Genomic DNA, 24301 nt, shown 5'->3' with positions numbered 1-24301 from the left:
GACAGGAGCTTTGAAAAATAAGGCATTTTTAGCAGGGCATCCCCATGACCCAAGTGTGGTTGGGTCTTCCGATTTTTCCTGAGAAGCTGGAAATTTGGATTTTTAATAGCGATTTATCTCAAGATTTAAAATATTAGTAGTTGAGCCATTTACTGAAATAGCATCAGTAAGAGCTCTGGTTAGCTGTGGGCCACCTGTTTCCCACCTTTGGTCCAGTCAGCTTCCCTGGATCTTTCATGGAGGGGACCCGCTACAATCATTTGGATATGAATGGGCCCCAACCATCACAGGGATGGGACTTCGGGCCTCCTCCTTCTGCTGAAATCCAATTGGGCCTGAGGAGCTGGGAATAGTGGACGCCACCAAATAGAATTCTAAGTTTGCAAGGGCTTGGAGCCACAGACGAAAAAGCCCCGCCTGAGATCTAGACGGCGCAGAAGTTGGAATTCAGGCCTCCACCTTCAATTTAGAACTCCTTTCTCCTCTGACTGGGAAAGATTACCCCACAGAGCTGACCAGTGGCCAGAGGTCAAGTGTTCTGGGGCCCATAAAAACTACAAGTTCCAGCATGCCCCGCTTCACAGACGACCCTCCGCGCAGCCTGCTGACACAAATCATCCTTCCGTTCCCCGTTGGCCCGCAAACCGAACGTGCTGTTCCATGATTGGTTGCTGCTCTTGTCGCTCCTAAGAACCCATTGCTGAGGCTGGTTGACAGGTGTCTCGCAGTCGTCAAGGCACTCGACCAGGATAGGGGGCTGCTTAGCAAATAAAGCCGTCGTCCACTCGGCAGCGAGCCTTTGCTTTTGCTGGGAGTTCCCAGGTGACACTAGGGTTGGTGGGTTTCGGGCCGGAGGCTATTAGATGGAACACCCGGAAGGCGGAAGTCCTAGGACGGAAGTGGCCCAGAGGGACAGAGAATGGCGGCGGCGGCGGCAGCAGGTTGGATTTGGCTCTGGGGCTGGGGCCGGCGGTGCCCAGGGAGGTCTGGGCTTCGCGGCCCCGGCCCAGGCCCCACTATACTTCTGCTTTTCCTCTTGTTTCTGGGGCCGGTGGTTGCGGATATAACTGACGGCAACAGTGAACATCTCAAGCGGGAGCATTCGCTTATCAAGCCCTACCATGGTGAGGCCTGTGGCGGGAATGAGTTTAGGGTAAGGTCGAAGCTGGACGGGGTTGGGGAAGGGATGCTCTTTCTTCTGATCAGGGCAGCCCTGTGGGTTCCCTGCCTCGGCAAAGCTAGTCCTGGCCCGGCCTCTTAGGCAGCTGTCTGTCCTTGTCTCTGTCCTCAGGGATCGGTTCCAGCTCCACCCTCCTCTGGGACTTCCAAGGAAGCACGATGCTCACGAGCCAGTATGTGCGTCTGACCCCTGACGAGCGCAGCAAAGAGGGCTCCATCTGGAACCACCTGGTGAGTGGTTCCTAAGAGGGGAGGCAGACCATGAAGTAAGCCACTGCAGTTAGTCTTCAGCAAGCCTGAGCTTGATTTGAAGGCCCCCCTGCTCCCCCGCCCCCTTGGTCCCTTGCCTTAGTACTTGCCAGTAGTAACAGGTGATGGCTGTTGAAGTTACCACATGTCAGGAGCTGTTCTTGACACTTTGTGCACCTGTCTTTTTATTCCTTCAAAAGCCATGTAAAGTAACTGATGTTATCTCTGTTTCGCTGGCTGAAGCAGCTAAGACTCAGAGTTGAAAGTGCCTTGCTCAAAGTAACATAGCCAGCAAGTAGTGGAGCTGCTTCAACTGAACCCTCTCATTAGTGGGATAAAGGGAAGGAGTGGGGTCTTTATTGGGTATTTTATGTGTGTTAGGCACTGACTTTAACGTGCCTTATTGCACTTATCTCAGACTGATATAGGTGGCTTTCATGACTCTGCATAAGCAGAGCAAACACAATGAATGGCTGTAAACAACATTTAAATTCTGTCTCATCTCCAAGTCCAGCAATTCACTTGCTACACTTGACCGCAGCCTGGACGGTGGAGGAACCCCTTAAAAATCCTTGCAGACATCAGTCCTCTTCCTCAGTGCTTGATTGAGGCCATCAGTGGACTCCTGGGCAGTTTTAGTTTCTGTGACCTTTGCTGCAGAGGTTACGGACCTTCGGGGGTCGCAGGCGTGTCATACAGAAGCAGTGGCCGAGATCTGCTGCTGCACAGACGCCACACCAAGGAAGGTCAGGAAGGGGTGCAAGGGGAATAACTGGGGGCAGAACCTACTCCTCCCCTCAACCTGCCTGATCCCAACCCTTTCCATGGCCTAAGCAGTTGGCCAGTGTCCTAGTTTTATCCATCACCCCACTCTTTGGTCTCTCTGAATGACTTCCCCATGTAGTTCTGAGAGCCCACACCGTCCTTGTGTTGCCTCGTCTGCGTGTGACTTCTCCTCCTCCTTTCTTTCCTGCTTGGGGGATCTGGAGATACTTTGCTTAGCTTTCACTCTGATCCTCAGAGCCTGGGGTCTCCTGTGAACGGATAAACATGCACTGTGTCTGCACGGTCTGGCCCCTAGTGCCTCGCATCTCCAGTCATCCTCTCAGTTAATATTCTTCCAACTTCTCTGGCTGCCATTTTGCCTCAGGACCTTTGCACTTGTAGCTTCTGTCTGGAACACCATCTCCTGGCTCTTCATGCTTGCTTGGTTTCTCCTCACTTGTTAAGTTTTAGTTCGAGTGCCACCCACTCAGAGAGTACTTCAATAATTACCCTGTTTCCCCTGGAGTCACATTCTCTCACCTTATTCTGTCATATAACTTAAAAAATTTTCATTTTATGATTGTTTGGCTGTGCCAGGTCTTCCGTTTCGGTACAGAGGTCTTTGATCTTGTGGTATGCAGGATCTTCCCTGACCAGGGATTGATTGCTCCTGAACCCCCTGCCTTGGGAGCGTAGAGTCTTAGCCACTGGACCCCCAGGGAAGCCCCTAATTTCATTTTATATTATGGCTGATTTACAGTATTGTGTTAGTTTCAAGTATACAGCAAAGTGGTTCATTTATACATATATCCATTTTGTTTTCAGATTCTTTTCCCATATAGGTTATTACAGAATATTGAGTAAAGTTCCCTGTGCTGTATTGTAGGTCCTTGTTGATTGTCTATTTTATATATAGTAGTGTGTTTTTATTAAGCCCCAACTCCCAATTTTTCCCTCCCTGTACTACTTGTCCCCTTTGGTAACCAAAAGTTTGTTTTCCAAGTCTGTGAGTCTGTTTGTTTGGTATATAAGTTCATTTGTATCTTTTTTTTTTCCTTAGATTTCACATAGAAGTGGTATCATATGATATTTGACTTTTGATATGTCTGGCTTACTTCGTATGATCTCTAGGTTCATTTATGTTGCTGCAAATGGCATTATTTCATTCTTTTTATGGTTGAGTAATATTTCACTGTATATATGTACATTTTCTTTATCCATTTCTCTGCTAATGGACATTTAGGATGCTTCCATGTCTTGGCTATTGTAAATATCACTGTGATGAACATTGGGGTGCATGTGTCTTTTTGAACTATGATTTTCTCCAAATATTTCCAGGAGTGGGATTACTGGATCATATTGTGGTTCTATTTTTAGTTTTTTAAGGAATCTCCATGCTGTTCTTCATAGTGGCTATACCAGTTTACATTCCCACCAGCAGCATAGGAGGGTTCCCTTTTCTCCGCACCCTCTGCAGCATTTATTATTTTTAGATTTTTTTGGTGATGTCCATTCTAACTGGTGTGAGGTGATGATACCTCATTGCAGTTTTTTTTTTAATCCTTAGGTAGTTTTTTATTATATCCTCCAAAAGATCATATGATAAGAGTCAGAGCAGTGGTATAAAGTGTTAAAGAAGTTCAGGAGAGAGTTGACTTATTGTCTTCAGGCTGGGGTGGATGTGGCTTCACAAAAGAGGTAGCAGTTAAACAGAAGGAGGTTCCTTCTTTCCCAAGAAACCAAAACCCCTTTTGCCTTCTTCCATACGTACATCCATTAAGAGTACTCTTCTTTGCCAAAAGAAAAGTTTGAAGTCATCTGAGGCCATCAAGGAATTACAGGGCAAAAATCATGATAGGTTTCCAGTTTTTTTCAGCATGCAGGGTTATCTGCTCCTTCACGGAAGCTAGACTAGTGGTGGCTGTGCTGTCAGGTTCCACACCTGGGCCAGTGGAGGCAGTTTCCTGGCAGGTCAGTGGTCATCCCTCCTTCCCCAAGGGGGCCTGCTCAGGAGCTGGCGTTCCTCTCCCCAGGTAGGCAGCAGCCAGCGTCGCTCTGGGGACCTGGAACATCACCGCCACTGCACCCAGAAAAGCTAGAAAAATGATACTTACCCCTCTTTCCCCAACCTGCCCCCTGCCCCGAAGCGGCTCTTTGACTACCCTTGGTGGTGATAGCAGTGGCGGTGGTCAGCTTGCCCCTCTGCCCCTTGGCCATGGCGCCATCTCCACACTGGCATTAGCGAGGACTCAGCCCCAAGCCCCCTCTACTGCTTAGGCTGTGCTGCCCGCAGGGCCCTCGTTATAAGTTCTGATTTGTATGTCTCTAATAATGAGCGATGCTGAGCATCTTTTCATGTGCTTTTTGGCCATCTGTCTGTCTTCTTTGGAGAAATGTCTATTTAGATCTTCTGCCCTTTTTTTTTTTTTGATTGGTTGGTTTTTTTTGATACTGAGCTGAATGAGCTGTTTGTATATTTTGGGGATTAATCCTTTGTGGGTTGCTTCATTTGCAAATGTTTTCTCCCTTTCTGTGGATTGTCTTTTTGTTTATGGTTTCCTTTGCTGTGCAAAAGCGTTTAAGTTTCATTGGGTCTCAGTTTGGTTTTGGATAACTTTTTTTTCTTTTTTTTTTTGCTGCACTGCGAGGCATGTGGAATCTTAGTTGCCCAGTCCGGGCCCCCTGTGGTGGAAGCACGGTGTCCCAATGGCTGGACCGCAAGGGGGCTCCCATGCTTTCGGATAACTTTTATTTTATTTTATTTTTTTTAAGTTTATTTATTTTTAATTGATTGATGATTGCTTTACAGCATTGCTTTGATTTCTGTCATACATCAGCATGAATTAACCATAGGTGTACATGTGTCTCCTCCCTCTTGAATCTCCCTCCTCCCTCCAGCCCATTCCCACCCCTCTAGGTTATTGTGCAGTGCTTAGTTGATCAGTTGTGTCCAGCTCTTTGCGAACCCCATGGACTGTAGCACCCCAGGCTTGTCTATCCCTGGGGATTCTCCAGGCAAGAGTACTGGAGTGGGTTGCTGTGTCCTCCAGGGGAAGCTTCCTGACCCAGGTGTGAACCCAGGTGATTACAGAGCCCCAGTTTGAGTTCTGTGAGTCATACAGCGAATTCCCACTGGCTCTCTACTTGTATATGTTAGTGTATATGCTTCCATGCTGCTCTCTCCTTGGATAACTTCTGAGAAGGATATTTTTCAAGGAAGTGAGTTCAGCATAGCATACATTTTTTTTTTTTAAAGTGAGGTACAAATTGTGCCGAAACTGCTAGAAATTGGTTCAGTCACAAGTAACTTAATTATGATTGGAGGTCACTGGTGGTTGGTAGTATCACAGGGATGAGAGAATTCTGCACTTGCCATCATCAGATTTTCAGTCTGGAATATAATTGTCTTATCTTCCTGTTGAGTGGAATCTAAATATTGCAATTTGAGATCCACTCTTTTAAACGCTGTGTGCGTGTGCTAAGTCACTTCGGTTGTGTCCCATCTCTTTGCAACTCCATGGTCTGTAGCCCGCCAGGCTCCTCTATCCATGGGATTCTCCAGGCAAGAATACTGAAGTGGGTTGCCATGCCCTCCTCCAGGGGATCTTCCTGATCCAACCTATGGCTCCTGGATTGCAGGCAGGAGCTGAGCCACCAGGGAAGCCCTTTAAACACTATTAATAAGCCCAAGTTGTATGTCATTTCTTAAAATTGAACTTATATTTTCATTTCACATCCCACACAGAATTTTATCCTAATGCAGTGTATGTAATGCTTAAAAATCTTATTGATTAGCCTATCATGTTCTTCTGTGACTAAGTGTAATAATTTAAGCTTTTTAACTTTTTTGGGACCTTGAAATTAAGTTTTAATATTTTCTTTGGGATTATTATAGTTACCACTGGTATACAGTTGATCGAAAGAAATGCCTTACACATTACACAATTTTTGAGTAATTATTACACCGAGTAAACACTTTTTGAAATGCATCTCATTGAGCTGTCATCTCCCCATCCCCATTTGATTGAATGTCATTGTCAGAATGAGAAGCTTAAGCATGACTTCTGCTTTTTGTTCATGTGAATGCTGAAAATTTATGTTCGCTTAAGTAGTAGATGGAGATGCAAGGAGTTTTGTTATAGCAGGGGTCATTCAATATTTTGAACTCCTTTGATTTATAAACCCCAAATGTAGTGCTCTTTCATCAGAAATTTTAATGGAAAAAAATGTTAATGATGTATCAGCTGACTCTTAGATTAGCTCTGCCTTTCACTTTGTTGCAAGCCAAGACATAGAAACCACCTAGCTGTAAAATGGTTCATGACTGCCAAGTGATTGATTCTGATTTAGTTGGCATGGGGGAGGGCCAGGGCATTAAGATATCTCAGCTCCCAACATGGCTCAGCTGGGATGAAGGGCCATGACCATGTCATGTTCTGCCCCCAAAAGCATTTTTACATTAGTTCCAGCCCATACTTCATCTGCTTAAAAACCTTCTTTGTACTGTCTTTATCATTGTATTCTATCTGATGATCTGCAGTCTTACCTGTAGTATGGGGAGACTTTCCAAGGCTTGGATAGTCTTGGAGGTATCAGTTTCTAGGTCCTCAAATTTTGTGTGTGTGTGCTCTTTCCTAGAACTGATCTCCTGCAGGCATGCTGGGGACGGGAGGGGAGGTCCTCCTTTCCCATCCTCCGGTGCACAGTGGCCCTTCTCAGAGGCACACCTCCTGCTAGCTCGGGGTCTTATCTCAGTGCCTTGTTCCCGGGCACAGAAACTCCTGGGCATGAAAGAGGCCATTTGAAATATTGGCTTCTGGGCTGACTTTTGTGTATGTAAGTTACATTTTTACATTTTTTTCAAATATGTAAGTGCTTTTCTAGTTGTCTTTACTTTTTAAGTTGTTATTATTGATATCTGGTTTAATTTCATGGTCAAGAAACGGATTCTGTGATTTCAGTCCTTGGACATCTGTTGAGACTTGCAGATGGTCCTTCAAGTGGTCAGGGTTTGGGGGACACATTCATGTGTGCTTGCAAAAGACATAGATTCTCTGCTGGTTGAGTGAAGTGTGCCATTTAGATCTTTAGATCTGTTTGCTGACTGGGCTCAAATTTCTGTATCTTTCTGACATTTTGCTTGCTTTTATCAGTTATTAGAAGAGGTGTATTAAAATGTCTGTGTGTGTATTTGCCTTCATCTTTATAGTCTGTCAGTTTCTACTTCCTGTATTTTGAGACCGACATTTTCCTGGTAAATGGAGTCCTTTGTCATGGAGAAGAGTCCTCTTCTAAACTTTGTTATTGGCACAGCTGCACAAGCTTGCTTTTGCTTAGCATTTGCATGTGCTGTCTTTTTTTGTCCTTTTCTTTTCCCTACCTCTTTTAGAGTTGTCTCTTGTAAACAGCATATAACCAGGCTTTTGGGTGGTTATCCATTTATTTTTATTATGATAAAACACAGCAACATAACAATTTGCCATTTAACCTTTCTTAAAAAGTTGTTTATTTATTGGTCTTTGCCTAGACTTAGCTGCAACATGAGGGATCTTCAGTCTTTAGTTGCAGCACGTGGGTCTTTAGTTGTGGCATGCAAATCTTAGTTGAGGCAGATGCTGTCTAGTTGCCTGACCAGGATTGAACCGGGCCCCTGCATTGGGAGCCTGGAGCCTTAGCCACTGGACTACCAGGGAAGTCCCCCATTTAACCTTTTATTGTTTTTTATTTTTAAACAGTTTAATTTTTCAAACCATTCTCTTCTGCATGATACTTAATGGCATTGAGACAGTTTTTAAAAGTGTAGATGGTCACCACACAGGAGGTATACAATGGGAAAAAGACAATCTCTTCAGCAGGTGGTGTTGGAAAAGTTGGACAGCCTGTTGTAAATCAGTGAAGTTAGAACACATGCTCACACCACACACAAAAATAAACTCAAGATGGCTTAAAGACTTAAATATAAGACATGACACCGTAAAACTCCTAGAAGAGATCATCGATAAAACATTCTCTAACATAAATTGTACCAGTGTTTCCTTAGGTCAGTCTCCCAAGGCAATAGAAATAAAAAGCAAAAATAAACAAATGGGTCCTAATCAAACTTAGAAACTTTTCAAAGGAAGCCATAAACAAAATGAAAAGATACCTATGGATTGGGAGAAAGTGAAAATGGCTCAGTCATGTCCAACTCTGCGACCCCTTGGACTGTAATCCATGGAATTCTCCAGGCCAAAATACTGGAGTGGGTAGCCTTTCCCTTCTTTAGCGGATCTTCCCAACCCAGGGATCGAACCCAGGGATCTCCTGCATTGCAGGCGGACTCTTTACCGTCTGAGCCACAGGAAGCCCAGGAATACCGAAATGGGTAGCCTATTCCTTCTCTAGCAGATCTTTCTGACCCAGGAATCGAACTGGAGTCTCCTGCATTGCAGGCAGATTCTTTACCAACTGAGCTACCAGGGAAGCCCAGATTGAAAGAAAATATTTGCAAATGATGAGACCAACAAGGGTTTAATTTCCAAAATATACAAACAGCTCATACAATTCAATAATAATTTTTTAAAAAATGGGCAGAAGACCTAAACAGACATTTCTCCAAAGAATATATACAGATGGCCAATGCCTGTGTGTATACTCAGTTGCAAGTGAAGTCAGATTCTTTGTGATCCCATGAACTGTAGCCCCCAGGCTCCTCTGTCTATGCGATTTTCCAGGCAAAAGTACTGGAATGGGTTGCCATTTCTTTCTCCAGGGGATCTTCTCTGTGCAGATCCACATCTTCTGCGTTGGCAGGTGAATTCTTTACCACTGAGCCACCCGGGAAGCCAGTTATTAGAGAAATGCAAATCAAAACTTGAGTGAGGTTCCACCTCGCACTGGTCAGAATGGCCATCATTAAAAAATCTACCAACTACAAGTGCTGGAAAGGGTGTGGGAAAAAGGAGCCCTGTTACACGGTTGATGGGGATGTTAATTGGTACAGCCAGTGTGGAGAACTCTCAGAAAACTAAAAATAGAGTTGTCATATGATCCAGCAGTCCCACTCTTGGACATATACTTAGAACTCTTAATTTGAAAAGATACATGCATCCCTATGTTCGTTAAAGCACTGTTTACAATAGCCAAGACATGGAAGCAGCCTAAATGTCTGTCAGCAGATGAATGAACCAAGATATGTGTGTGTGTGTGTGTGTAACACACACACACACAAATGAAATAGTACTCAGCCACAAAAAAAAAACAGTGCCACTTGCAGCAACATGGCTGGACTGAGAGGGTTTCTCAGGTGGCACTAGTGGTAAAGAACCTACCTGCTGGTGCAGGTAAACACAAGAGATGCGGGTTTGATCCCTGGGTCAGGAAGATCCCCTGGAGGAGGGCACGGCAACCTACTCCAGTATTCTTGTCTGTAGAATCCCATGGACAGAGAAGCCATAGGGTTGCACAAAGTCAGACACGACTGAAGTGACTTAGCATGCATGCATGGGTGGACCTAGAGATTACCATGCTAAGTGAAGTTAGAGAAAGACAGGTATCTTATGATATCACTTATGTGGAATCTAAAATATGACACAAATGAACATATATACAAAACAGACTCACAGACATGGAGAACAGGCTTGTGGTTGCCAAGTTGTCAGGGAGTTGGGGAGGGAAGGATTGGAAGTTTGGGATTAGCAGACACAAACTATTAATATAGGATGAATAAACAACAAAATCCTACTGTATAGCACAGGGAACTATATTCAGTATCCTGTGATAATCCATAATGGAAAATATGAAAATACGAAAAAGACTGTATGTATAACTGAGTTGCTTTCCTGTATAGCAGAAATTAACACAGTATTGTAAATCAGTCTACAGTAAAATTTTTTAAAGTGTAATGTCTACCAACAAAAAAATTAGTTTCAATTACTATAAATATGTATCTACATGAAAAAGAAAATTTAAAAATTTCTCAAATTTTTTTACTGTGGTAAAACATACATGACATAAAATTGACCATTTTAACCATTTTTAAGTGTACAGTTTAGTGGCATTAAGTACACTCATTTTGTTGTGCAGCTATCACCACCATCCATCTCCAGAACTTTTTCATCATTGGAAGCTGAAACGGTACTCCTTAAACACTGACTCCCTGTTTTCTGCCTCTCTGCAGCCCCTGGTAGCCACTATTCTACTTTCTGGTTTTGAATTTGACTCTTCTGGGTACCTCACATAAATGGAATCATAGAATATTTGTCTGTATCTAACTTATTTCACTTAGCATAATATAGGCAAAGTGCATCCATGTTGCGGCATGTATTAGTATTTCATTCTTTTTATGGCTAAATAGTACCCCTGTGTGTCTGTGTGTGTGTGTGCCACACTTTGTCCATCCATTCATCTGTGGGTGGGCACTGGGTCGTTTCCGCCTTTTGGCTGTTGTGCTGCTGTGTACATGGGTGGACAAAGGTGGCTACTGGAGTGCCTGCTTTCACTGCTCTTGGTAAAGACCTCGGAAGTGGAATTGCTAGGTTATATGGTAACTCTTTGTTAAACTTTTTGAGGACCACCAAACTGTTTTCCACAGCAACCACACCATTTTACAGTCCTACCAGCAATGCACCAGGGTTCCAGTTTCTCCATATCTTTATAATACTGTATTTTCCATTTTTTTTATAATAGTCATCCAGACGAGTGTGAAGTGGTATCGGTTTTGATTTACATTTCTCTAATGATTAATGATGTTGAGCATCTTTTATATGCTTTTCATATACAAATTATTATCTTCTTCTTTGAAAAACATGTCTATCTAAACCCTTTGTTTAGTTTTGGGTTGTTTTTTGTTGTTGAGTTTTAGGAGTTCTTTATGTATTCTGGACATTATCAGTATATGATTTGGAAATTTTTCTCTCAATCTGTGGGTTGTCTTTTCATTCTCTTGCTGTTGTTTGACATGTAAAAGGTTTTAATTTCGATCAAGCTCACTTTATCTAATTTTTTTTTGTTGTCTGTGCTGTGGTGGCGTATCCAGGAAATTATTGCTAAATCTAGTGCTTCCCCTGTTTTCTTCTAAGAGTTTTATACTTTTAGCTCTTTAGTTTAAATCTTTGATCTATTATTTATTTTTAAAATTAAACTTTTTTTGAGATAATTGTAGATTCACATGTAGTTGCAAGAAAAAATAAAGAGATTAAGAAGTACAGAATTCCAGTTGTAAAATTAAATCATGGGAATGTAATGTATAGCATAGGGAATGTGGTCAATAATATTGCAATAATAATAGTCTTACAGTAACTTTCTGTGGTGATGGATATTACTAGACTTGTGGTGATCAATTTGTAATGTGTGTAACCGTCAAATCCCTATGTGGTACACCTGAAACTGATATTGTATGTCAACTATATTTCATTTAAAAAAAAAAAGAAAAGAATACAGGGAGATCCTGGGTATCCTTACCAACATTTAGTCTATCTACATTTTGTAAAGTCATTGATACATTTGGATTTAATCTACCATCTTACTGTTTACTTTGTTTGTACTGGCTCTCCTCTGTTCACTTTTCTCTCTGGTTTTGGCTTCTTTTGAGTTGGTTAATTTTTATTCCACTTTTATTCTGTTAGCTTGAAAGTTCTGTGCTTATTTCCCAAGATTTTGGTGATTACTCTGGAGTTTAAACACAGATCATGTTTTACCAAAGAGTACTGATAAGGTGTACTTTTAACTCCTTCCAGGACGATGATAGGCTTTTAGGACACTTTTAACTTCTTTTGCCATGTTGTTATTAATCTTTCTGTTTTAAATCACACAAAACATTATTGTTTTATACAGCTAAATATTTATTTATATTTTTAGTCTCATACTTAATTTAGTCATTGGTCTTCATTCCTTCTTGAATCTTTGACTTCATGTCTGGATCTGGATCACATTTCTCCCTGAAGAATGAAAGATAGTCTTTAGTGTTTTTGTTGGAAAATGTCTTAATTTCACCTTTTTTTTTTTTTTTAAAGGGGATTACATAAGTTGATCTATTTATTATAGGCTAGCAGTGGTGGTGCTTCTGCTGATCCTGCAGTTCCTTCAGTCTTCTGAGCCCTGACCTTCCTGTGACGGCAGAAGTGGCGACGTTGGTTCAGGCACCACCAGCTACTGTTCTCATGAAGGAACCGCAGTGGCAGATCCCCACAGCTTGTCTCTTCATCTTGGTTTTGTCACAGGAGCAAGTGTACTTGTGCTGGCTGCTTTCCCTTCTCTTCACCACTTTCCTGAGGGAAATAGCAGATCCCATAATTTACTGAATATTCTTAGTGTGTTTAGCTCTATTGCCGAAAATTAGGTCCAAGGCCAAAGAGCACCTTCATTCTTGAAGGATACATGTGCTAAGTATAGAATCCTATGTTGATTGTTATTTTCCTTCAACTCCAAATATATCAGTCTGTTGTCTTATTAATCTTAGTGTTTCTGTTGAAAATTCTAGTATCAGGCTAATTATAGCTTCTTTGAAGTTAATCTTTTTTTTCCTTCTGGTTACTTTTAAGGGTCCCTGGGATGGTGATGGCGGTCGTTGTTCTCCCTCCTTGCCTTTCTCTGTGTTTTGTTCCTATCTTGTCTCTTCATGTGCCTGGTATTTTTGGTTGTGTCCCAGATATTGTGTTTGTACAATGTTTTGTTGAAAGTATGAGGCCTGAGTGAGTCTGTTTAGTCTAATTTCAGTTACTGTGAGAACTCATAGCTGAGCTGCAGCCCCTGGGAGCCCTTTCTCATTTGTTCTTACTTTTCAGTTGTGATTTTTGTCACCTCTATCCAAAGCAAGACTGGTTTACCAGTCCTTCCAACCCCCTCAGCAGGTCTTGGACTCAGATTCCTTGCACATCTGTCATGGAGACCTGCTTTTTATCACCTCACAGTTGCCCAAATCCAGAATCTGCAGAGTCTCCCAGAGCCAGTGAACTGTCAGAAACTGGGAGGGCTGACTTCACACTATGTCAGACTGTCGTGCAGGTGCCTGCTAACCCTGTATTCTCAAGGGCCGAGTCTTCTCACCTGAGCTCCTGGTGCCCAGGCCCAGAACAGTGCCTGGTGAATCAGTGATGCACAAGCCACGATGGGACATAGGGTTTTCTATTTTTTATTTGAGTTTTTTATGATTACGGAAGTAATATGTTCAGTATAGAAGATTGAAATGTAGAAAGTAAACATTCCCCTCCCAGAGTTAGCTTTCATTAATGTTGGTCACATTTCTTTCATTTCTTTCTTTCTCTGAACAGAGATTAATATATATATATATGTATTTTTTAAGTGGGCACATAGCGCTGATACTATTATCTTTCCTCTTAGTATCTTTGACATCTTGATCTTGACTTGTAAGAGCTTATGGATCTCCCTCATTTTGTTAAAAAGCTGCAATAGCCAAATTGCTCCCAAGAAGATGGGAGCATCCGCTGTCCTCTGGATCTAGGCCGTTTCTCTTCATTCTTGTCTGCATTGCTGCTCATGATCTCTTTAAGCCTTGCCAATCTGATAAGTCAGCAGTATCTTGTCTTAGTTTGCCTTTCAGCTGGGTCTTTGTTTAATTACTTGCTCACACACCCATCTGCAGACTTTCTCTAAGCAGATTCTTGTTAGAGTGTCAGTACCATAGTTTTCATGAGCAGCTTCCTGGTAGGCAAAGCCAGGCTGGTGTCCTTGCTGTGGGCCCAGCTTTGTGCCTTCCTGACTGCTGGGAAGTCCTTCCTTCCCTCACATCACAGTAGCCCAGAGGCCCTAGAGCTGCCCTTCCAGCCCCCAGGCCCGATACCAGCGTCACCACCCTCAGGCTGGGCTGAGACCGCAGGAGGCAGGTGGTGTGCCGGCTGAGAGTTCAGGGCTTCGAGTCTGCCAGACCTGGGTGTGGGTCCCTCTGTTTGAGGGAACACAGTGGGGACGGAGAGCCAGAAAGGAGTTGGCGCAGCTTGTGTTACAGGCCTGAAGGCCACGGCAGCCGTAGGCAACAGCAGAAGTTTCCGAGTCAGACAGTCCTGGGCGTGAGTCAGGACATCCACTTACCTACTGTGGAGAAGTTATTTCAACTCTGAATGTGTTTTCTTTTTATAAAATATGTGACTCAAATAGGGAGAGTAATCCTTCCACAAGATCTCAGGGGACAGGAACAGTGGGGATGGAGAAGAATCAGGGCTAACAGGTTTGGCTGGTATCAAGGAAAGTGAGTCAAGGTGTGAGAACCAACCCTGGAGAAGACTGTTGCCAGGGTGGGTGGAGTCTGGGCCTCAGCAGCCTTGGGACAGTCTGTGGCCTCCCTCTCCCTCCCTCCTGAGATGCTTGGGGATCTGTTCATCAGTGATACTTGGGACCGTGCTGCCTGGCCCTGTTCTGAGTGTCCCGACTTGCTCCAGGGTCTGTGCTGGGTCACTCAGTGAGTAGGCAAGCCTGGGGAGCTCTGACAGCCCTCTCTGCTCTCCCTCTAGCCTTGCTTCCTCAAGGACTGGGAGATGCACGTTCACTTCAAAGTTCATGGCGCAGGAAAGAAAAATCTCCATGGAGACGGCATTGCCTTGTGGTACACCCGGGACCGCCTGGTGCCAGGTAGGGTGGTGCTGGCACAGGTGGGCTGTCTGTGGCCAGGAACCCCCCACTCTGCACTCCTGTTAGGGTGCTGCTGCTCCCCTTTGAGGAAGCATGGGGCCTGGGGAGTACCTGGAGGGAGCGTCCTGTAGAAGATGACCCCCTGGTCAACTCTGCCCAGTGTGGCCTGGTCTTCTCCACCAGCTAGGAGGGTTTTACCATCCTATCGTTTTAAGAAGGAAAAAACAAGGAAGACTGTGACAGAGACTGTCTGTGGCCCACGAAGCCTAAAATCTTTGCTCTCTGGCCTTGGACAGAAAGTTGGTGACCCCTGGATTCAGGGATGGTCCTTACTGCATGACCACCTGGTTTTTTTTTACAGATTAGGTATCCTCTTGCCCCCAATACCTCAGAGCACATAGACAGGTGCTGTTCCTTCACAGTTCAGACTTCAAACTAGAGTCCTTTCTGCCACATGCCTGAGACTACCCTTCCACCCCCCGCCCCACCCCACTTAGAGAGCCCTTCTTTTTCCTGGGAGCATGACCGTGGGCTAACCTCTTTTGACGCCATCCACGCTGGCGTTGCTCTGTCCTTCAGGTACCCATCGGGCAACTCCCAATTTCTCCCATCACAGGAGCATCTCCTTCTAATTCTAGGGCCTGTGTTTGGAAGCAAAGACAACTTCCATGGCTTAGCCATCTTCTTGGACACGTACCCCAACGATGAGACCACAGAGGTAGGCTCCTGCAGAGCAGGATGGGACTTGTCCCTGGGCCCTGCGTGGGAGCAGCCTCCAGGGATCAGGGTGGTGGGTTCCCTGCGGCCTCCCACTGGCTGGGCTGCCCTCGGAGTGACCGGTGTCTTGTCTCAGCGCGTGTTCCCGTACATCTCCGTGATGGTGAACAATGGCTCCCTGTCCTACGACCACAGCAAGGATGGCCGCTGGACCGAGCTGGCAGGCTGCACGGCTGACTTCCGCAACCGCGATCACGACACCTTCCTGGCAGTGCGCTACTCCCGGGGTCGCCTGACGGTGAGCAGGCAAGAGGGGCGGCTCTGCGGGGCTTGGGAAGGCAGGCAGGCCGGCCCTGGGCCGCCCTTGACTTGCTGGCTGGCCGCAGGTGATGACTGACCTGGAGGACAAGAATGAGTGGAAGAACTGCATTGACATCACGGGAGTGCGCCTGCCCACCGGCTACTACTTTGGAGCCTCTGCTGGTACCGGCGACCTGTCCGGTGAGTGTGCGGGCAGTGCAGGGCATCCAGTCTCAGTCTGACCTTCCCTGCTCTCGGGAGCTTGTGACACGGCAGGTCCCTTTCCTCCTCGACCTGCCTTCATTTGGTCCCACACGTGCCTGGTTTTCTTCCCCCTCTTCCCGTTTGTGTGCAGTCCTTCAGCCGTCTTCCCTCTCTGTCACCTGTGAGCTGGGGGGGTTGAATCTGGTGAACCCAGCGATGGACCCCCACGTGTCCCTCTCCAGACCCGAGGCACCAGCCACGTGCCCAGCAGGCCTCTCAGCCTTCACACGCCCACAGCCAGAGACAAACGAACCTCTGTTCTAGTGGCTGCCTGGGTCAGAGCACCTTGGTGTTATTCCGGCCTCTGCTTTTTCTCTCCCCCGCCACCTCCCATTTGTTGGCGTGTCCTGCTGGCTGTGTCTTCTTTTCACCCTGCAGCAGACCACTCTTCTCCCTTCCTTTACTGCAGGCAGGTCTGGGCCACCGTCCTCTCTGCTTGGACAACTGCAGGAGCCTCCCGAGTGTCCCCTCATCCCAGCACCACAGCCAAGCTACTCCATCCACCTCACTCAGAGCTGAGGATGCTGCCCTCCCAGCAGTGGTCCTGTTGCCTTCCACCACATTCCCTCTGCCGACACTGCCCCTAGCCACTCTTCAGACCCACCGCTGCCCTCCTGCCTGGGGCCTTTGTGCCTGCATCTCTCCAGGTCTTGCTCAGATATCTCTTTCCCAGTGAGGCCATCCCTGATTCTCTCATTAAAAGTCGCACACACACAGACCCCAGGCGCCTGCACACTTCTGTCGCCTTTTCTAGCTTTACTTTACTTCATAGTATTTAACCACCCTGGTATCCACCGTGTCATTCATTTCATTGTCGTGTCCCCCTCACTGAATCGTGAGCTCCATGGAGTCAGGGCTCTGTCGTGTTTGGCCCGCGGTGAGTGCTGTAAGCTTGTGGTGCTCCCGCCGGTACAGGCCTCTTGGGACACCAGGCCTGGGTGGCGCTTGGCGCTGGTCCTTAGTCCCTTCTCAGGGCCCTCGGGAGGCACCGTACCTGGGGTCAGCTCTTGTTGACCAGAGCTGAGAAAAACGTGGCAGACCAGACAGAGGCTTGTTTGTTGTCAGGATAGATGTTTCCAGGGCCTATGAGCCAGCCACTGTCCAGGAGCGTCCCCGTCACCATGGAAGTGTCTGGGTCCATTTGCTTCCCGGAGTGTCTATTATTTTAAGGTTTCTAATATGGAAATTCCAATTGTATACCCACAAGAGGGAAGATGGTGTGATAAGCCCCTTACTGCTGTTAGTCAGCTTCAGTAATTACCAGCTCACGGCCTGTCTTGTGTATTTTGTGGACCCGGTACAACTCTTCCCTGGGTTACCTGGAATTCCATCTGACAGTGTTTCAGCAGGTGTCATGAGAAAGTTCTGGAAACAGAGCCAGGTCTCTGACAGGGGTTATTCTCTGAGTCTGTCTGGAGAGGCCCTGGGAAGGGCGATGGAGGGGCCTTGCCTGCGGTAGTGCATGACCCTTAGGTGGAGGGGCGTGCATGCCAGCCTCCCGCCAGGTGTCTCATGGCTGTTCTTAGGTAGGTCGCTCTCTCTTTCCCCTTTTGTACAGCTGAGACCATTGGGCATTTGGGAGTTGGAGGGAGGTGAACGTCAAGTTCGGGCACCCAGGAAGTGACAGAGCTCAAATGGGACCTGCTGTCTGACTCCAGGGTCCCTGCTTGTCCCTGGGCTTCCAGGCCTGCACACACCGGGTGTCTGGTACACTGGTTTCTGCCTGACCTGGCCACAGGGTCCTTGCCGTTTACGCTTTCCCCCTTTTCCTGGCCTTTATTCAGATTCCAGTCAGTTAGCTGAGCTGATAGCTGGTGGCAGACTGCCTAGGACCCTTGTCTCTGTTCTGAGCCTCAACCTCTCCATCTCAAAACGGGATTGTCAGTTACTGTCAGTGTCAGGCAGAGGTCCTCTCCTGCCCACAGTAGTGGACCGGGGCCTGCCTCACATCTCCCCAGGTACAGTCAATGACTGTCATAGCCGAGCTGTCAGCACTTGGGTCTCTGTGACAGAGCGTCTGGCGGCTGCCCGCCCCCAGGAGGGTCAGGCTTCTCAGCCAGCCATGCAGCAGTGTGTGGGTCTTTACCTGGTTCTGTTTTCAAGGACATACTACCTCCAGGCAGTTTACCTTTGTCCCTGTGTGTGCTTTCTCATTTACATGCCTCAGTAACCACAAGATGGAGATTACCACCCCCATTTACAAATGAGACTGAGCCTCAAAGAGGGTAGCAGAGCCAGGATCAGACCCAGCGATGCTGATTGTAAAACCTGTGCTTTTTCCTCTCTGCTCTGCTGCTTCCCAGGTTTCTTATTGCTGAGTTCTGGAGTATTCCAGCCCCTGGAATACTGCTTGCTGGAGGCTGCTGGGTTCTCTGCAGGGGACCTGGCCACTCTCTGTGGTGGGGGCCGGGAGAGGGTTGAGCCACGTGCGCCAGAGTGGCTCCATGCCCCTTAGAAGCTAACTCTCGTCATGATTGCAGACAATCATGACATCATCTCCATGAAGCTGTTCCAGCTGATGGTGGAGCACACACCAGACGAGGAGAGCATCGACTGGACCAAGATCGAGCCCAGCGTCAACTTCCTCAAGTCGCCCAAAGGTATGCTCGCACAGCCCCTACCGGCGGGGCCTGGGCTGGCTTAGGAGCTGCCCGGGGTCCATCTGCCCTTCCTGGGACCAGCTCAGCCCTTGAATCAGCAGCTAGTGCTTGTGAACAGGTGTGTGAGCCCCTGGCATCTGCATCATCCTGCACTCAGTGCTGGGATAACGGCCAGTGAGGCCAGAGGGGCTGTTTGCTGGTGCAGGCACGCTGATACCTCAGTGCGTGGCCTCAGCAAACAGCCTGCAGTAGGTCCTACAACTGCTAGGGGAGCTGATCCTTAGGCTTCCTCAGCTAGAAAGAGGTAAAATGGCGGGATGCAAACTTGAGTTTTGGCAAACCTCCAGGTCTGAGACCTTTGCAGGGTAGCAGTCAGCCACCACTCCATCCTCACAGAGAGAGGGTTTTCAGGATGGATGGGGAGTGAGGTCCCTGTGTGTGTGTGTGTGTTGTGAACTCTACTTCAGGAGCCCCAGAGTCGTGCGTGGGGGCCCAGCGGGAGATGGAGTACCACTGGAACCCAAAATTTTATGTGACATTTCACTTTTTAAAGATTCAAGTTGCTTTTAAACGTTTGGGGGCCAAACAACCCCTGCCATAGACCACTGATTTGCAACCTTCTGTTGAAGGCTTCCTGCTGCCAAGGCTTTTGGACACATCTGCTCCAGCCTACCCAGCAACCTATGCAGCTGGCCTAGCAGGGGTTGATTCCTTGTCAGACAAGTGGGCCCACTGGGCTAGAAGGTCAAAGCGAAAGGACGGAGGTTGGGGGTCAGGGCCCTGGGAGCATCCCCAGGAGGCACTGAATACGTCCACATGTGAGGGAGGGCAGCCTGTGGCCAGGGCCATGTTTCTTCAGCTGGGGACCTCAGACCACTGCACTGGACTGGGGGTGGTCTTGGGAAAATAGGTCCTGGGCCCGCCTAGGCAGACTCAGGCTGTCAGGGAGATCCCAGGTGTTCAGCGTTCACCAGCTTCTTGCAGCAGAAGGCACCTCAGCCTGGATCTCAGGGAACCTTGGTCCCTGTCGCTCTGTGCATACTCCTGCCTCTTGCTGGAGCCATGCGAGCAGGCCACAGCTGCTGCCTCGAGGGTGGGGTGGTGGGCCTTTATCACGCTGTCTCCAGGGAGCCCGTTCGGCCCCTCATTTCCCCCTCTCTCCTCCCTCAGACAACGTGGACGACCCAACGGGGAACTTCCGCAGCGGACCCCTGACGGGGTGGCGGGTGTTTCTGCTGCTGCTGTGCGCGCTCCTGGGCATCATCGTGTGTGCCGTGGTGGGGGCCGTGGTGTTTCAGAAGCGGCAGGAACGGAACAAGCGTTTCTACTGAGCAGCCAGCCCGTGGCTTGGGGAAGGGCCCTGGCGCTAATGTGAACTTTTTTTTTTACTAGGATTGTAAAAGGAAAATAAGATGACCTTATTTCTTAACCATTTCAAAGAAATAATTAAAGTATTTTCATATATTTTGCTTCTTGCCCAATGGGGAGTAAGGCTGCAGGGCTGGGGAATAAGGGTTTTCCATGCCCACAGCTGGGGGCAAAGGCTCTGGCCCTGTGCAGGCCTCTCAGGAGCAGGGGGTCTGTGCCTGGTGCTGGGCCGAGAGCCTGGCAGGTGGCTGTGAACACTGGAGGGCCCCCCAGGCCACACTGGGGTGGGCGCCTGAGGACACAAGCAGTGATCATGTTCTGTGCTGTGTGGTATGTGTGGCAGAAGAGGAGGCCAACTGGGGAGCCTGGGTCTTCACGCTCCGAGCTTCTTCCCAAGGCAGACCCTCGGGTGAGGCTGGAGGAGCAGTTTGGTGGTTTGCTAAATAAAGTGAAATAACCAACCTCAGTTGTGTGGCTGCCCTAAGAGGTCTGCTTTTCCTTTCTTCGAGTGACTTCCGGGTGCTTTCCAGCTTCAAACCTCATCCCCTCAGGCATGGCCTGGCCCCAGGAGGCAGGTGCTGTGGTCTCCATTTCCCAGTTGGGGAATCAGTTGTTGGAGGTCAAGCAAAACTTGCCCGGTGACACACAGCCGCTGGCAACATGGGGTGGGGCCTGCACTCTCTCCACGCACCGTGGGCCTCTGTGAAAGCACCCACTGAGGGGAGGATGTGGTTCCCACACGGAGGGTGTGACTTCCCACCCAAGGGCTTGTGGGTCAGCAGTGGTGTTCCCATTCGTGTCATGGCTGGTCAAAGGTGGTTTATGACGTGAAGAAAGCCCACAGTGGTAAGTGCCACATGTGGCAGCCTCTGAGGCTCACTCCCAGTGCAGCTGGTTGCTGCATCCAGTCTCGCCTGACCCCCGCCTGCCACGGGACGGGTCCCCTTCCAGCCCAGTTAAACACTCACAGTGTTTAACTTCTTCCCACTCACAGTTAAACATTTCAGCCACCACTGACTTCCTCATAATGTTCCTTCTCCACAAGGAGAGTCATGGGACATCCGATAAATTGAGAGTGTTTCTTCACAATCTCCTTTATTCTTTCCTCCAAAGACTTGGTTAGGTCTTTCAGACACTGAATAGCCTTTGTTCTTCAGCCCGTAGGTTTGCCTCTGTTAGTCCTAACTGGACGATCCTCCTACAGAAGGCTATAGTGGTGATAATGGCCACTTTAAGTAGCCAAATAGGTAGAATAAAACCCAGCACCAAACTGTTCTGTCACAGAGAGCTCTGTAGCAGCCTGCAAAGCCTCCATGAGTGCCTTGGTCCCAGACTTGGGAAAGCACCAGGGTTATTGATCAGTGCATCCTTGGTTGTCCCCCTTTTGGTGTCCATAGCTGTGAGGGTTCGATTTTACTCGTCTGGAATGAGACTAATGTGCAGCTCTTGCCCACATTTTAGTTTACTGGTGTCTGTCAATCTTTCACATCATAATTTTGTCCAGAGCATCTGATGATTTAGAAAAAATCTCCCTCAGAGCTGTCTATTCAAGTGGTAATTATTGCTGCTCAGTAACGTCAACTGGGTAATTGCTTCCTGAAAGGCAGACATCTCAACCTCCTCCTCTGTCGGCTGGTCTGGGGTCTGGGTTTCCTCAAACATCTTGGCTAAAGAACCACACGGATTTTTTTAGCATCAATGCGGCACCAGGACACAGAAGCAATTGAACCTCTATCTTAAAGCAAGTGCAAACCCTTGCTTCCAGGTGTGGGCAGGCTTTTTGTAATTGACATTATCAGACTTTCATTGTAGAATAGGTAATGTAAAAGTAGATGAGGTGAAGAGTGAGAACTTATTTTCTCAGTCTTTCAGGCTCACTCCCAGAGCTCTTTGTTGGCCTACTGTTAACCATCTCCCGTCCCTCTCGATGTTTCCTGTGTGTATGGCTTAGGTGTCGAGAGATTGTTCACACGCTTGACTTTGAGGGGTATGAGCTGTGTTTCTGTCATATGGGTTTGGGAGCTTGTTCATGAAGCCATAAGAGTAAACATGCTTCTCCTTACTGAAACATTTTATTAAGCACTTACCTCAAAATGGTTTCTTTACTCGAAAAGTAGCTAACATGGACTGCGCACTGTGTGCCCAAGGGTTTGGTTCTAAGCAGTTGACCTGAGTTAACTGCCTTCACTCCATGCCCTTATGGATGCAGGAAATCTGTAGGGAGAGCTCACTGAGGCTCCGCCTCATTGAGCATTTCCCTCGTGGAGGGGAGCGCCATGACCACACTGACATGCACAGCCGAGGCCTGGAGTCTGGACGCCCCTCCACGACCGCAGCAGACATGTCATCTGCAGCCCACTCACTGTGCTCGGTGTCCCCTGAATTCCTGAAGTAGGCAAGTTGGCATCTGATACTCTGTAATTCTCACCCATGACCGCATGTAATTCTCACCCTTTTCCACCTAGAAAAGGAAAGTGAGCCTGCCTTCTTCTCCAGCTCTGGTGTAAGAAGGTGGGGCCTGGGCAAGGGCAGGCTTTTTTGGTTTTGTTTTTTAAATATGTATGTATATTTTAATAATTTTATGTATTTAATTTTTGGTGGTGCTGGGTCTTCCTTGCTGCAGGCTCTTCTCTAGTACAGAGTGGGGGCTGCTCTCCAGTTGCAGTGCTCAGGCTTCTCATTGCGGTGGCTTCTCGTTGCGGAGCACGGGCTTCAGGAGTTGCAGCTCCTGGGCTCTAGAGCACAGGTAAGTAGTTGCGCATGGGCTCAGCCACTCTGTGGTATGTGGGATCCTCCTGGACCAGGGATTGAACCCATGAGTCCTGCATTGGTGGGTGGATTCTTTGCCACCAGGGAAGCCCAAGGGCAGTTTTAAAAGCACTCCCTCCCCCGCCCGGGCGGTTCTGATGAGAAGCCAGGCTTGAGAAGCAGCAGGTGTCAGGCCCCTGATTTGAAGGCAGAGCGTAAAGTGATGGTGTTGGTCTTTGCTTGACTGTCAGGGTCTTGTTTATATTCCTCTCAAAAGTCACACTCGGGTGCTTCCTCAGAAAATTAGATGGTTAATGTATGTTCTTAATCTGTCTTTTCATACCCTGGGATCATGATGCTATAATCACCATGATGTTTTTGCCAAGTGTGTTTAAAAATTGAGTTATTTGGTCATCTCAAAGTTATATATAAATGCATATCCCTGGACCTGCTATGCAGTGTGAGAAAAACATTTCAAAATGTTGGCATACCTCTTCATCCTCTGCCCTAAACCTGTGCCCTCCCCTCAGATGTGACCACTGATGGTTCTGACTTTTTATGTGTTTCTAAAAAATTTTACCATGGAAGTGTGTATCCCTCAGTACATAGTATTATTTTGCATTTTAAAAATTATAAATGGTACACAAATGTATTCCTCAATGTCTATTTGTTTATTTCTGGCCTCACTACTTGGTTTGCAGGATCCTCATTCCCTGACCAGGGGTTGAGCCCTGGCCTGTGGCAGTGAAAGCATGGAGTCCTGACTCCCGGACCACCAGGAATTCCCTTCCTCAGTGTTTAAAATTCAGCGTTGTTTGTGAGCCTTTGGACTACATGTAGCTCAAGATGTGGCTGAGCAGGCTCCAGTCCCATTCTGTACTGCTGGACATTTAGGCAGTTTCCAGATTTTGCCCTTAGAGCTCTGCTCTGCACAATTCATGAGCAGTCTTCATGCACAAGTGTATAGGAGCTACTGTTGTAACCCACATGAGTTTCAGTTTTATTACAGGTCAGGGTGCTCTCCAAAAGGGGTCACATCCATTCCACACCTATATTGGCTGCCGTCCCACTGCCGCTTCTCAGCATTTGATGTTAAAGTGTTTAATTGTTGGTTGTCTGATGAGTGTACAGAAGTCTTCATTTGTGTTTCTCTTCTTGTCAGTGGAGGATCTTTGTATCCTCAAGGAGGCATTAAGAAATTGGGGTGCCCTTTGGTTGGGGCTCAGGTCTTCTCTTCCAGTCTCCATCCAGGACTTCCCAAGAGCAGAACCCAGCAGGAGGCTGACTGGCTAAGGAGCGTGGCAAGCATAGTTTACAGAGTTCCAGACACAGCACCACACAACAGGATAAAAATGTGGGCTTGTGGCTTAGAGACGATGACTAACCCGCAGACAGCAGGCTGCTGGGCACGCGGCTGCTTGGAGGGTGGCCCACCAGGGTCCCTGGACCCGCCACTGCTGCAGAGGGCATTCACAGGGAGAGAAGTCAAACTTGCATGCGTATGTAGTTTCCTTTTACTCATGGTTGAAATTAATTCTAACTCATGC

The 24301-nt window shown here is 47.3% G+C and overlaps 1 protein-coding gene and 1 pseudogene across 1 annotated transcript; one reads left to right on the top strand and one right to left on the bottom strand.

The window, feature by feature from the left end:
- Positions 1–708: 708 nt before the first annotated feature.
- LMAN2 (lectin, mannose binding 2) lies at positions 709–20472 on the top strand. Its single transcript, XM_020873979.2, has 8 exons — positions 709–1124; positions 1292–1410; positions 14640–14757; positions 15396–15475; positions 15611–15772; positions 15861–15975; positions 18519–18638; positions 19809–20472. The coding sequence occupies exons 1-8, from the start codon at positions 920–922 to the stop codon at positions 19967–19969; spliced, it is 1080 nt and encodes a 359-aa protein (XP_020729638.2). The 5' UTR covers positions 709–919; the 3' UTR covers positions 19970–20472.
- Positions 20473–21009: 537 nt separating this feature from the next.
- Positions 21010–21761, bottom strand: LOC110125106 (heat shock protein HSP 90-alpha A2-like; annotated as a pseudogene).
- Positions 21762–24301: the final 2540 nt, after the last annotated feature.

The sequence above is a fragment of the Odocoileus virginianus genome, chromosome 3 (assembly GCF_023699985.2).
Source record: "Odocoileus virginianus isolate 20LAN1187 ecotype Illinois chromosome 3, Ovbor_1.2, whole genome shotgun sequence".
NCBI classification, from domain to species: Eukaryota; Metazoa; Chordata; class Mammalia; order Artiodactyla; family Cervidae; genus Odocoileus; species Odocoileus virginianus.
This window is presented reverse-complemented; position numbering and strand designations above follow the sequence as displayed.

Bases quoted from the DNA above. Each gene is read 5' to 3' on its own strand.
- LMAN2 (XM_020873979.2), top strand. From the start codon at position 920: ATGGCGGCGGCGGCGGCAGCAGGTTGGATTTGGCTCTGGGGCTGGGGC. The intron at 15,773-15,860 runs GTGAGCAGGCAA...GGCTGGCCGCAG, and splicing joins ACTCCCGGGGTCGCCTGACG to GTGATGACTGACCTGGAGGA. The intron at 18,639-19,808 runs GTATGCTCGCAC...CTCCTCCCTCAG, and splicing joins CTTCCTCAAGTCGCCCAAAG to ACAACGTGGACGACCCAACG.